The 13,994-nt window shown below is 39.6% G+C and overlaps 1 protein-coding gene across 7 annotated transcripts in view; it reads left to right on the plus strand.

The window, feature by feature from the left end:
* Positions 1-13,994, plus strand: part of LOC139765063 (uncharacterized) — a 197,253-nt gene that overhangs the window by 154,876 nt on the left and 28,383 nt on the right. For 5 of the 7 annotated variants that reach the window (XM_071692163.1, XM_071692165.1, XM_071692167.1 and 2 more), the window contains one exon: positions 5,561-5,656. The exons of the other annotated variants lie outside the window; for them this stretch is intronic. In XM_071692163.1, the coding sequence (XP_071548264.1) occupies positions 5,561-5,656 (96 nt within the window). The remainder of the gene's footprint in view (positions 1-5,560; positions 5,657-13,994) is intronic. 7 annotated transcript variants of the gene reach the window in all.

A 13,994-nucleotide genomic window follows, 5' to 3' on the forward strand; every position in this document is an offset into this window, starting at 1 on the left:
ACAGCTAGAGACTGAGTGTGAACAAATGTGGCCTTTTTGTCTGCTCTTGACTGTGTACAGACTCTCTCTCTCTCTCTCTCTCTCTCTCTCTCTCTCTCTCTCTCTCTCTCTCTCTCTCTCTCTCTCTCTCTCTTGTCTGCTCTTGACTGTGTACAGACTCTCTCTCTCTCTCTCTCTCTCTCTCTCTCTCTCTCTCTCTCTCTCTCTCTCTCTCTCTCTCTCTCTCTCTCTCTCTCTCTCTCTCTCTTGTCTGCTCTTGACTGTGTACAGACTCTCTCTCTCTCTCTCTCTCTCTCTCTCTCTCTCTCTCTCTCTCTCTCTCTCTCTCTCTCTCCATTCACAGGGTTAAATTGGTCTTCTTCATGTTGATGTTCCTCTGTTTAAAGAAATAGGATTTCTTTTTAAGTCTTACATCAGTCTTAACCATCTGGTGGACCCAGCGCAGCAGAAGAATTGCAAGTTTCATTGGGATCCTGCTTTATAGCTTTTTTGATTTTCGATCAGTTTCCCTTCAGATAATTTTTGGGCCTCCCTCTGTGGGTCAAGGGACCCCTTCTAGATCCTATTAAGCCACAGGTCCATTCTCCTCCCTTTTGGTCAGAGGACTCCAACTCTGAGGCTTCATATAATGAGATTGCAACTGAAGAATATCTTTTAGAGACCAGTTTGCCTTAGAACTTGAATTTCTGTTCTCTGTAAATTTTGACAATCAGTCCTCTCTTATTCCTGGGAAACCATTGGATGCTTAATGGGTCTTATAAGTTTGACATTAATTCACAGTGAGATTGGCTTAGATTGGCTTTAGTTGTATTTGGGTTTCTCACTATCATAGCCTTCTCTGGAAGAAAAACCTGTTTGATGCAAACAAGCCCTCACAGAGACAAGACAGCTAGTTTCTTTATCCTTTGAATATGTTTCACAGTTCGTATTGTCATCTGTACTGCCTTTAAGGGGAGACAAAGGCTTTTCTTTTGTCTTCTAGAATGCCAGGAGGATTTTCTTGCTCATGTAAATACTTTCTAGATCCTTAAGTACATACAATTTCTCCTCAGAGCTATAGAATCAGACTTAACTTTATCATTTTTACAGCAGTGTTTATGAATGAGAATATTCAATATGTCTTTCAGTTGGATCCTTTCATGAAGAGTAGCATCTGAGGATCTCTATGCCAGGAAAACCAATGCATTGCAACTGTACCGACATGTATCATTAGTTTTAGATACGGGCCCAGTTCCAACAGAAAGTCTGTCCTTGGAGTGGAATTGTTAGAACTAGATTTACAATTTTTCCATAGTGCCCCTCTTCTGAGAAAAGCTCTCAGACTAATTTGTTGGTGAGTTAGTGATGCTGGTAGCCCCAAAGTGGGACAAACTACCTTGGTGTCAGAAACTACTTCAGTTGTGTCATACTCCTTTGTTGATACCTTCAGGTTCTTCTAGACCATGTCTGAATTTAATTTTAGGACTGTGGCTTCAAAAAATCTTAGATTTAGGAACTTACAGAGATGGATTTTTCAGACACTTTTAGGCAGAGGTTTGGGAATGCCTCATAGATGACCTTTTACATAACATTTGCCCTTATGCTCAAAGGCAATATCATTTGTTCCTGAAAAACCTTTCAGTCTTTCCCTGAAGAATCCCATGTCAGAGACGTGACTGAAGCCCTGTTTAGAGCTCTTCTCTAACCTTTTTTCATTACAAAAATGAAACTAGTAACACCAATGCCTCTTATAAGAGTACCCTTGAAAAACTTAGATCTTTGGGTTTTAGTATTAATCCGACTGGCCATATTTGGATAAACTTTGCTAGTTTTTCTGTCTCAGGAGACTGGGTACTTCTCCACCACAAAAGTCCTAGAATTTTTCCGGTTTGATATATTACTGGCAGTTTAGCTTCTCAGTCTTCGCATGAAAACTTTTTCTAATTCCCATGGACTCTGAAGGATAGTGAATGAATAACATCCTATGTCCAGAGGTAAAAATCTTTCTAATGACAGTCTTATGTGGGTTAAGATAAATTCATACATATTTAATGCTAAGAATGGAACTGTTAGGTTTAGAAACTGCCATATTGTCATCCTTTTTTCAAAGACTTCCTTCAGAGGGCATCATGCTTTATGGCCAGTTGAGCCTTATAAAGAACTTTTGGACTTCACCTGAAATTACTGAGGGAACCATAAATTTGTGTGCCTTGTTACCTTGGAACAGTTTTCACCAAGGAATATCTCTAAGGGGATTTAAAAGTTCATATTGTGGATCAGGGTGGCCTTTATGCTCAAATGTATTTGAGTGATGTGGTCTCTACCTTGGAGAAAATCAAGAAAAGGGGCCTTTTGCATTCATTGACCGTCTTTCCCAGATGGTACCTTTGTTTAGACTCTGAAGATTAACCTTTTGTGGTCTGGGGATTCCTTTTTCATGAGGGACAGAATCTAGTGTCCCTCTAAATCACCACTGAAAATATATATCTTCATTTTTGGATGAGGTTTTCTTTTTTGAAACATTTTTTACTAAATCCTCCTCCTTCATGTAATTTCCTATTTTGCTGTATGGGAAGGAAGTTTTACACTTTTGGATGTGGTTTGATGTTTACAAGACAGACTGCAGAGTAGATGAGTATAGGTTTTGAAAACTGCATTTCTTTTTCATTATTTTAAACCCTGCCTAACCTTCGCTTCTCTTTTTAGATAAACTTTCTCTGTACCAAATATGACTGTTTTTGGTTTGAGCCATGCAAGTTGTGAATTCTTAGCTTGTAGCAGCCAGGAATGAATGGGTGGATGAAGACATCTGTTACAGTCTCTGATAGGCCAAAGATGGATACAAAACAGTTGAGCTGCAATTGCATTAGTTGAGTGATTATTAAATTGTGTGGAAAGTCAATGCTTTTTGATTGGAAATACTGAGTGTTGAAAGGTCCTAAACCTGATTTTTCAGGTATATTCTGTAAAATCTTTCCTGCTTACAAGATACTACCTCGGAAAGCAAAGGTTTTCAGTATTCAGAACCTACATATTTTGACATTTATAAAACAGGCGTGCGAAAGAGAGACTTTTGGATGTTAATGTGCTGAGAGGTGCAACTGGAGGGATGTCTGATCATTATCTTGTGGAGGCTAAGGTGAAGATTTGTATGGGTTTTCAGAAAAGAAGAGTGAATGTTGGGGTGAAGAGGGTGGTGAGAGTAAGTGAGCTTGGGAAGGAGACTTGTGTGAGGAAGTACCAGGAGAGACTGAGTACAGAATGGAAAAAGGTGAGAACAATGGAAGTAAGGGGAGTGGGGGAGGAATGGGATGTATTTAGGGAATCAGTGATGGATTGCGCAAAAGATGCTTGTGGCATGAGAAGAGTGGGAGGTGGGTTGATTAGAAAGGGTAGTGAGTGGTGGGATGAAGAAGTAAGAGTATTAGTGAAAGAGAAGAGAGAGGCATTTGGATGATTTTTGCAGGGAAAAAATGCAATTGAGTGGGAGATGTATAAAAGAAAGAGACAGGAGGTCAAGAGAAAGGTGCAAGAGGTGAAAAAAAGGGCAAATGAGAGTTGGGGTGAGAGAGTAGCATTAAATTTTAGGGAGAATAAAAAGATGTTCTGGAAGGAGGTAAATAAAGTGCGTAAGACAAGGGAGCAAATGGGAACTTCAGTGAAGGGCGCAAATGGGGAGGTGATAACAAGTAGTGGTGATGTGAGAAGGAGATGGAGTGAGTATTTTGAAGGTTTGTTGAATGTGTTTGATGATAGAGTGGCAGATATAGGGTGTTTTGGTCGAGGTGGTGTGCAAAGTGAGAGGGTTAGGGAAAATGATTTGGTAAACAGAGAAGAGGTAGTAAAAGCTTTGCGGAAGATGAAAGCCGGCAAGGCAGCAGGTTTGGATGGTATTGCAGTGGAATTTATTAAAAAAGGGGGTGACTGTATTATTGACTGGTTGGTAAGGTTATTTAATGTATGTATGACTCATGGTGAGGTGCCTGAGGATTGGCGGAATGCGTGCATAGTGCCATTGTACAAAGGCAAAGGGGATAAGAGTGAGTGCTCAAATTACAGAGGTATAAGTTTGTTGAGTATTCCTGGTAAATTATATGGGAGGGTATTGATTGAGAGGGTGAAGGCATGTACAGAGCATCAGATTGGGGAAGAGCAGTGTGGTTTCAGAAGTGGTAGAGGATGTGTGGATCAGGTGTTTGCTTTGAAGAATGTATGTGAGAAATACTTAGAAAAGCAAATGGATTTGTATGTAGCATTTATGGATCTGGAGAAGGCATATGATAGAGTTGATAGAGATGCTCTGTGGAAGGTATTAAGAATATATGGTGTGGGAGGCAAATTGTTAGAAGCAGTGAAAAGTTTTTATCGAGGATGTAAGGCATGTGTACGTGTAGGAAGAGAGGAAAGTGATTGGTTCTCAGTAAATGTAGGTTTGCGGCAGGGGCGTGTGATGTCTCCATGGTTGTTTAATTTGTTTATGGATGGGGTTGTTAGGGAGGTGAATGCAAGAGTTTTGGAAAGAGGGGCAAGTATGAAGTCTGTTGGGGATGAGAGAGCTTGGGAAGTGAGTCAGTTGTTGTTCGCTGATGATACAGCGCTGGTGGCTGATTCATGTGAGAAACTGCAGAAGCTGGTGACTGAGTTTGGTAAAGTGTGTGGAAGAAGAAAGTTAAGAGTAAATGTGAATAAGAGCAAGGTTATTAGGTACAGTAGGGTTGAGGGTCAAGTCAATTGGGAGGTGAGTTTGAATGGAGAAAAACTGGAGGAAGTGAAGTATTTTAGATATCTGGGAGTGGATCTGGCAGCGGATGGAACCATGGAAGCGGAAGTGGATCATAGGGTGGGGGAGGGGGCGAAAATTCTGGGAGCCTTGAAGAATGTGTGGAAGTCGAGAACATTATCTCGGAAAGCAAAAATGGGTATGTTTGAAGGAATAGTGGTTCCAACAATGTTGTATGGTTGCAAGGCGTGGGCTATGGATAGAGTTGTGCGCAGGAGGATGGATGTGCTGGAAATGAGATGTTTGAGGACAATGTGTGGTGTGAGGTGGTTTGATCGAGTAAGGGTAAGAGAGATGTGTGGAAATAAAAAGAGCGTGGTTGAGAGAGCAGAAGAGGGTGTTTTGAAATGGTTTGGGCACATGGAGAGAATGAGTGAGGAAAGATTGACCAAGAGGATATATGTGTCGGAGGTGGAGGGAACGAGGAGAAGAGGGAGACCAAATTGGACAAGGTGGAAAGATGGAGTGAAAAAGATTTTGTGTGATTGGGGCCTGAACATGCAGGAGGGTGAAAGGAGGGCAAGGAATAGAGTGAATTGGAGCAATGTGGTATACCGGGGTTGACGTGCTGTCAGTGGATTGAATCAAGGCATGTGAAGTGTCTGGGGTAAACCATGGAAAGCTGTGTAGGTATGTATATTTGCGTGTGTGGACGTATGTATATACATGTGTATGGGGGGGGGGTTGGGCCATTTCTTTCGTCTGTTTCCTTGCGCTACCTCGCAAACGCGGGAGACAGCGACAAAGCAAAAAAAAAAAAAAAATAAAACATTATGTTTATTGTGATGTGATCCTATGCAGGTGATTCTGACAGCATTGACCCTCCCTGAGGTTTTGACCTTGCCTGTGCCCAGACTTATGAACACCCTTCCATGGATAGCTCCCAAGGTCATCATGGTAAGGTTTTAAGAGTACCTTTAGTATTTCACAATTAGTGCTACCTTCTCTTCTCCTATATTAGATGACATGTGTAAATTCTTAATTGGTTTGCATGGTATTGACAAAGCCAGTATGTCTCAGTACTAGTAATATACTTTGACCCTTGAGTCCGACTTCACTATTATGTGCCAAGGTTTCTGCTTTATGTTTGTATGCCTTAACAAGTGAATTACAGTGGAAATGGTGTCTTGTGCTGAATGCTAAGTTTAATGTACATTCTTAAAACATCTCTCCTGCACCTATTTTATCTAAGTTTTAATCACTCATCAAATTGATATCTCACATTTGTTTATCTATTCTGTCTCACACTTTAGCCATAAACTCTCAGTATCAGTATCTATCTCATGAGTCAGTCACTTCCTTATTACTGCATCCCCTCTGCATGGTCATCCTTTCCATAATCTGTTTTCTCTTCATTTTACTCTTATATAACTCCAGATGAGGGTTGGAAAACATTTAGGGAAAAATTGCTTATGTGTGCAAGAGAAGTGTGCAGCATGTAGACGTTGCAATGTAGGTATATGAGAAAGGATGATGAATGTGTTTGGTAGGTTTTCAAGAAGTTGCAAGAGACTGAGTGTTCCAAAGGTGCAGGGGCTGAAGAAAAGGGCAAGTGAGAGTTGGGGTAATAGAGTATCAACAAACTTCAAACTCAATGGAGAATGAGGAAATATTTGTCAAGGAGATAAATAATATGATGTTAACAAGACAGCAAATGGAGTATAATTGAAAACACTGGATGGGGAAATGGTAACAGGCAAAGAGGTGAAGAGGAGATAGAGTGAGTATTTTGAAGGGCTGTTGAGTGTGTTAGATGATAGAGTGTTTTTAGGAATTGGAGGTACACAGAGTGAGAGAGTTAAGGCAAGTGGTTTGGTTTGGTGAAAAGAGAAGAGGTGGAGAAAGTCTATTGTAAGGTGAAGTGTAGTAAAGTAGCTGCAAGTTGGTGAGATGACTGTTGAACTTCTTAAGAAGGAGGGTGACAGTGTTGTTAAGTGGTCAGGTAGAATTTTCAGTGTATATAGGTAGGAGGGAAAGAATTCTACCTGTGTATTTCCCACGTGTCATAGGTGACTAAGGGTGGCAGGGGCTGGAAACCCTACCCTGCTTCTAATTTGAATTTTTAAGAGAACACAGAAGGTGCATTACCAGTACTATTCACCAGGATATTAGGAGGGTTAGTGACATATGCCTAGTGAGCCAGCTTTTTAGTAGTTGTCAGGTTACACTCTTCTGACCCAAGTAGCTGTTTCCTCTTTTTACTTCAGTAACATGTGGATTACAGGCATTCTATCCACAAAAATACTATCTCTCCCAACCATGTTTAACATTTGACAACACTTAATTCATGCAGCTCATTCTTTGTAACTCTAAGATTTTCCTGCGATGAGCACTGTGTGCTAGCCCTGCCTTTTGGCAACATGGTAGGAGCAGTAGATAGAAGTAGTAGGTAGGAACATTTAGGCTGGAGCATTAGATAGAAATACTGGGTAGAAGTAGTAGGTAGGAGCATTAGAAAGAAGTAGTCATTAGGAACAATAGGCAGGAGCTTCTGCAAACACCACACTAGACTTGCCGTCTCCTAGTGGCCTGTTAAGGGTGAGGCACTAGATGCGAAGAAGTGGCACTGGAGTTCTTTAGTTATGGAGACTTTGTTGCCATGACCATCCCTTTGAGGGAGTCCCAACTGGAACTGGCATCAGAGATATAGTTAGATAGATAGAAACAGGAGTCATACGGGGAGTAGATAGAAACAGGAGTCAAACGGGTAGTGTTCATCCTCCTTGAAGGCTCAGACTGGGTATCTGAATGTGTGTGGATGTAACCAAGATGAGAAAAAAGGAGAGATGGGTAGTATGTTCGAGGAAAAGTGAAGTTGAAGATTTGTTGGTTTTTTCAAAAGAGAAGAGAGAATGTTGGAGAGAAGAGAGTGGTGAGATTGAATGTAGAATGGCAAAAGGTGAAAGCAAATCAAGTGAAGGGAGTGGGTGAGGAGTGGGTTGTATTTAGGGAAGAAGTGATGCTCGTGCAGGAGATGCATATGATATGAGAAGGTGGGAGGTGGGCAGAATAGAAATGGGAGTGAGTGGTGGAATGAAGAAGTAAGCTTGTTAGTGAAAGAGAAAAGAGAGGCATTTGGACAGGTACTTACAAGGAAGGTGGCCAAATGACTGGGAGATTTATAAGAGAAAGTGGCAGGTCAAGAGGAAGGTGCAAACGTTAAAAAAGAGGGCAAATGGGACTTGGGGTGCAAGAGTCATTACACTTTAGGGAGAATAAAAAGATGTTTTGGAAGGAGGTAAATAAAGTTTGAAAGACAAAAGGACAAATGTGAGCATTGGTGAAGAGAGCAAGGGGGGAAGTGATGATAGGTAGTGATGGATTGAAGAGGAGATGGAGTGAGTATTTTGAAGGATTATTTGATATATTTGATTATAGAGTGGCAGATATGGTGTGTTTTGTTCAGGGTGGTTTGCAAAGTGAGAGAGGCAGGAAGGGTTGTTTGGTGAAGAGAGGAGTTGTAGAAAACCTTGCAAAAGATGAAATCCAGCAAGGTGGCAGGAGTGGATGGTATTGTACTTGAATTATTAAGAGAGGGGTTGAATGTGTTGTTGATTGGTTGGTAAGGATATTCACTATATGTATGGATCAAGGTGAAGTGTCTGAGGATTGATGGAACGCATGTATTGTGGAGTCGATCATTTTTACCCTTTTATATTCATATGGGGGTAGTGCGGAAAAGTTGTGGATCTGTGAAAAATGTTCTGCAAAAAATGTAGGTTCTTTGCGCCAGCATTTTTAGCCTCCCTGAGGAGCAGAAAATTGAAAAATAAGGTATTGAAAATGGGCATTTGTTGAAAAAATCTAAAGCTGAAAATATGTGCATTTTTTGTGGGTTAGGGTTAATATTATAGAAATACACTTAAAGTATTTCTGGAAGTAATTGAGCAACTCCTTCAGCCCTCGAAGAAATTGAAAATGTAGCATTTTTACTAAAAATACCACCAGTTTTAGAAAATTGCTAAAAATCTAATTGCAATATTTTTTATCCATAGTGCTATAATAATGATGTTTTAGGTACATTTAAGTATGAAAAGTTTAAGACAAATTTTTCAACAACTATAGATTATTTCACCCATAAGTGCAAAATCTAGTATGTATCCCAGTTGAAGTAGTTTCCCATTAGATGGTTATAGTAAACGTTTAAATATGAAAAGCCTAAGACAAATATTTCAACAACTGTAGATTATTTCATGCATAAGTGCAAAATCTAGTACTTATCTCAGTTGAAGTAGTTTCCCATTAGATGGTTATAGTAAACATCTTTTGAGCACAGAACAATATTTTTTCATAGAAACTAGCCAATTATGTGCTCTTTATTCACATGCCTCATGTTGATCTCTTGATAAGTGCTTGATAGCTCAGATTTCATTGGCCAACTAGCAAAGGGATAGCTCATCTCTCAGTCGCATTTGAGTACTCGTAGAGTGATGATGTCAAATGTATATTTTCATCAGTGAAATGGCAAGCCGTAGTACTAGGCAAGCAACCAAGTGCCCAATATTTGGTCAACCAGAACAACTGAAAGAAACTGTTTTACCAATATTTGAAGGTTTGATGAATGCATGCCAGTTTGAGTAAAATGAATTATAATTCTCTGCTTCAAAAGAACCAGCATTTTTAGGTATTTATTGTAGTGATAATTATTTCAGTTTATATAGAAATTATATTTTCATTATATGACGTTATATTTGTATTATTTGTTGCTTTTGTAGCAGGCAATTATATCCTGTTTCTTTTAAAAAGACTTGTCATGATGTATGGGATTAAGGTGCGATTCTGTATCGTTGGAGCAATAACAATATCTTGGCGACACTTATGGAAACACTGTTTCTCTCAGTCCCTCTGCCTTCTTCACCTTAAAGCCACCTTGACATGGCACATATCGAATAGTGTCAGGTGTGCCAACATCTCACGTGCTTCTGGCTATAAAGAGGAATTATTTGTGTAAGAGGGAAGAAGGTTGGTGCCAAGAACTGAGGTGCAGTGAGGTGGCAGCCTAGAGCATTCAGGATGAGCATCCAAGGTCGACTTCCTGAACCCTTGATATTATCAGGTAATACAGCAGAGAACTGGAGAAGATTCCGCCAGGAATTTGAGACACATCTGCTTTGTTCTGGGAAAGATGAAAAGAAGGATGAGGTGAAGATTGCCTGACTGCTGAACTTTGGTGGAAGAGAGTTACTAGATATATATAACACTTTTCTCGTAGAGGAAGCTGATAAAAAGAAATGCATGACTCTTATAGCAAAGTTGCAAGAATATTTTAAGCCAAAGAAAAATGTCTTTCATGAAAGATGAATTTTTAATAGAGTGTAACAGGCTGATGAAATTATTGATAGTTTTGTTACTGACCTAAAAAAGAAGGCTATAAACTGTGAGTTTGGTGTCTTGAAGGCTGTAATGATCAGAGGCAGAATTATATGTGGCATCAGTGATGACAAGCTACGTGAACAGCTGTTGAGGAAAGGCAACACGACCCTTGATGAAGTCGTACCACTGTGCAGAGCTTATAAGGCAAGTGAAGAACAGATGAAAGAGTTTGGTACAGCTGCAAGCAGTTTGATGTCCATAGTGTGAATTCAAAGAAGAGAAGTGAGTATCTATCCTCACATCCTGGCAACACATCACGAAGGACCTGTAAGTTCTGTGTCTTCTTGCATGTCTTTGAAAGGATACACTGCCCAGCTAGCAACAGACAGTGTATGAAGTGTTGCAGCAATGGACATTTCAAGAGTAGGTGTGACAACTTCAGCAGTTCAGAAAAAGGCAAGAGTATCCGTCAGGCTAGCAAAGAAGCTTCGTCATCCGACTCTGAAGGGTTTACAAGAAGCCATTGGGAGGTTTATATGACCTGAGGAAGTCAGCAAAATCAGTGTTCAAGGCAACCTCCAACCAGTTAAGAGGACCAGATAAAGAAAACCAGTTTACTCTTCTTCAAGATCATATTGTGTCTTTTCAAATGGATACAGGAGCTGAGGTTAGTGTATTGCCTAAAAGAATCTACAACAAGCTAAAAGGAAAACCTGAGTTGGAACTTGCAGACTGTATTGGATGCTTTCACTGGAAGTAAAATTAAACCCCTTGGTAAGTGCCAAATGATATGTTTACATAACTCTGGAAAATATCAGCTCACTTTCTTCATTGTTGATGTAAATTGCATGCCACTGTTGAGTAAGAATGCATGTAAATTGTTAGGATTAGTCAAGTTCATGCATGAATCAAGCAGTCAGAGACCAACTTAGACACAACCACTGTTAAAGTATTTCAGAAATATAAAGATATATTTGATGGATTGGGATGCCTAGAGGGTGAACTGCATCTAGAGGTTGATTCAAAGATTAGACCAGTGGCTCATCCACCCTCTAAAGTGCCTGTTGCTCTGAGAAATAGATTAAAATGTGAATTAGAGGACATGGAAAAGAAAGGTGTAATCATCAGAGAAAGTAATCCCACAGATTATTTTGACAGTATTGTTATTGTGGATAAGGGAAGTAAATTAAGAATATGCCTAGATCCAAGATTTTTAAAATAAGGCCTTGAAGAGGCAACACTATCCACTACTTACAGTTAAAGAAATATCATCCAGGTTAGCAGATGCTTATATGTTTTCTGTGTAGAATGCCACATAGGGGTTTTGGCAAATTAAACTAGATGAAGAGTCTTCCAAACTGCTTGTATTTAACACTTTTGGTAGATACAGGTACTTGCATCTTTCCCTTGGGATAAGTCTGGCTCCAGAAGTCTGCCAGAGGTACATGCATGAATTGTTTGATGATCTTGGTGGAGTGGAAATTATAATGGATAACATATTAGTTTATGGTAGTTCTGAAGCACAATATGTGAGAGACTACTAGGAAAGAAATTTAGAGTTGAACTGTAAACTTAAGCTTAAAACTGAGCAGGTAGAAAGTATTGGCCATGTATTAAGTGTGGAAGGTTTAAGACCAGACCCTAAGAAGATAGATTCTATAAGTAATTTTCCAACTCCTAGGAATGATCAACTACTTGGGAAAGTTTGTTCCCAATATGTCTGAAATAAATGCACCTCTGAAAAGGTTACTGGAGAAGGACACTGAAAGTAAATGGGATGAACCACAGGAGAAATGTTTTCTGAAACTCAATCAAATGGTCTGTGAAGCACCAGTTTTGAGGTATTACTATATGTTTGAGCCTGTAACCTTGACTGTTGATGCCTCAGGGTATGCTGTAAGGGCTTGCATTCTTCAGGAAGATCACCCTGTTGCCTGTGTTGCCAAGTCCCTAACTAAAACTCAGAGAAATTATGCTCAAATTGAAAAGGAGTTGTTGGCCATTGTTTTTGGACCTGAGAAATTTCATTCTTATCTGTATGGGAGTAGTTGTAGAGACTGATCATAAACCCTTAGAGAGTATTTTTAAGAAAACCCTGTCATCTGCTCCTCCTAAGTTACAGAGAATGCTTCTCAGACTCCAGAAATATTCCTTAGAGGCACAATATAAGAAAGGGAAGGACATGCATATAGCTGATCCTCTGAGCAGAGTCAGCTGGGCTTAAGAAGTGCAAAATGATGATCTAAAAGTTCAAGTAAATCTAGTAGTTCATGAACAACTAGACACTGCAGGTATAAGCTTGAAAGTTCTTAAAGGTAGGACTAAGGAAGATAGAGTATTGCAGACTTTTAAAGACTTCACATTAGAGGGATGGCCTGATTGTGAGAGTTACTCCAGTAGAAATCCATGCCTTTTGGAATTACAGAGATGAGATAAGTTATGTAAATGGAATGCTGCACAAAAGGAACAGAATTATAGTGCCTAAGGAACTAAGAAATAAGGTTCTCAAACACATTCATAAATCTCATCAAGGTATAGAAAAGTCTCTAAGGATAGCACAAGATCTTGTGTACTGGCCTGGAATGGGGGCTGAACTTAGGGACATTATTAGTGCTTATGACACCTGTAATGCTTATAGTAACCACCAAGCAAGGGAACCATTGATGCCTCATGACGTCCCCAAACTCCCTTGGCAAAAACTTGAAGCTGATTTATTTGAGTTGAAAGGGAAGAGGTACCTGTTGCTTGTTGATTATTACAGCAAATATTTTGAGTTTGACTTGTTAGAAAATACTCATTCTAGTAATGATGTGAAATACTGAAAGTATCATTTTGCTAGGCATGGAATACCTCACACTATTTACAGTGACAATAGCCCACAGTTTGCAGCTGTAGAATTTAAAGAATTCTATAAGTCATATGGAATAGACCACACAACTTCATCCCCCAATTATCCAAGTAGTGGTTTGGTAGAAAAATGTGTACAGACAGTAAAGAAGCTGATGAAGAAGACAGCCAAAGAGGGCAAGGATCCTTATCTAAGTGTGTTGGGTTATAGAAATACTCCTGTTATGGGGACAGTAAGCTCCACTCAGTTACTGTTTGGTAGGAGAACACAAACCACACCTCCCCACTTCTGAAGCCTTGTTACGTCCAGAGACACATGACCCACTGTTTATCAGACATGTAACTCAAGACTCACAAAATAGGCAGAAACTTTATTGTGATAGAAGCTCTAAGCTATTGTCTGAACTGGAAGAGGGAAATGTGGTTAAGTCAATGATGGTACAAGTAAGAAGTTAAAAAAGGGTATAGTGGTTGCTCCTAGATTATATTTGGTGAAGAATAGTGGTGGTCAGATTTACAGGACTAATAGGCAGCAACTGCATAAGACAGCAGAAAGCCCAAATTATCTAAAGCATGCCAGTGGTTAAGATGATGAACTGACTGATGTATGTCATGAAGGAGAAGGTTCTGTGACACTAGGAATCAACGTAGACGAGCTGAACTGTAAGAAGTGACACATGCAGTGTACACAAATGGGAAAGGCACACCAAAGAGGAGTAAGCATGATTCCAGTGAGGTTAAAACATCTAGAAGTAGACTAGTACAACCCCCTAAGAGGTTAGGTCTATGAATGTATGATGTAAAAGTAATCTTTGTACTTTGCATATCTATGAGTAATGTTGTGTAGTTTATTTGGTGTTATTTTAGTTTGTTTTATTTTATTTTTCTTGTTTTGTTTTGGGTAAAGATGTATTTTTTTTATTTATTATACTTTGTAGCTGTCTCCCGCGTTAGCGAGGTAGCGCAAGGAAACAGATGAAAGAATGGCCCAACCCACCAACATACACATGCATATACATACATGCCACACACGCACATATACATGCCTATACATTTCAACGTATACATATATATA

The sequence above is a fragment of the Panulirus ornatus genome, chromosome 52 (assembly GCF_036320965.1).
Source record: "Panulirus ornatus isolate Po-2019 chromosome 52, ASM3632096v1, whole genome shotgun sequence".
Lineage (NCBI taxonomy): Eukaryota > Metazoa > Arthropoda > Malacostraca > Decapoda > Palinuridae > Panulirus > Panulirus ornatus.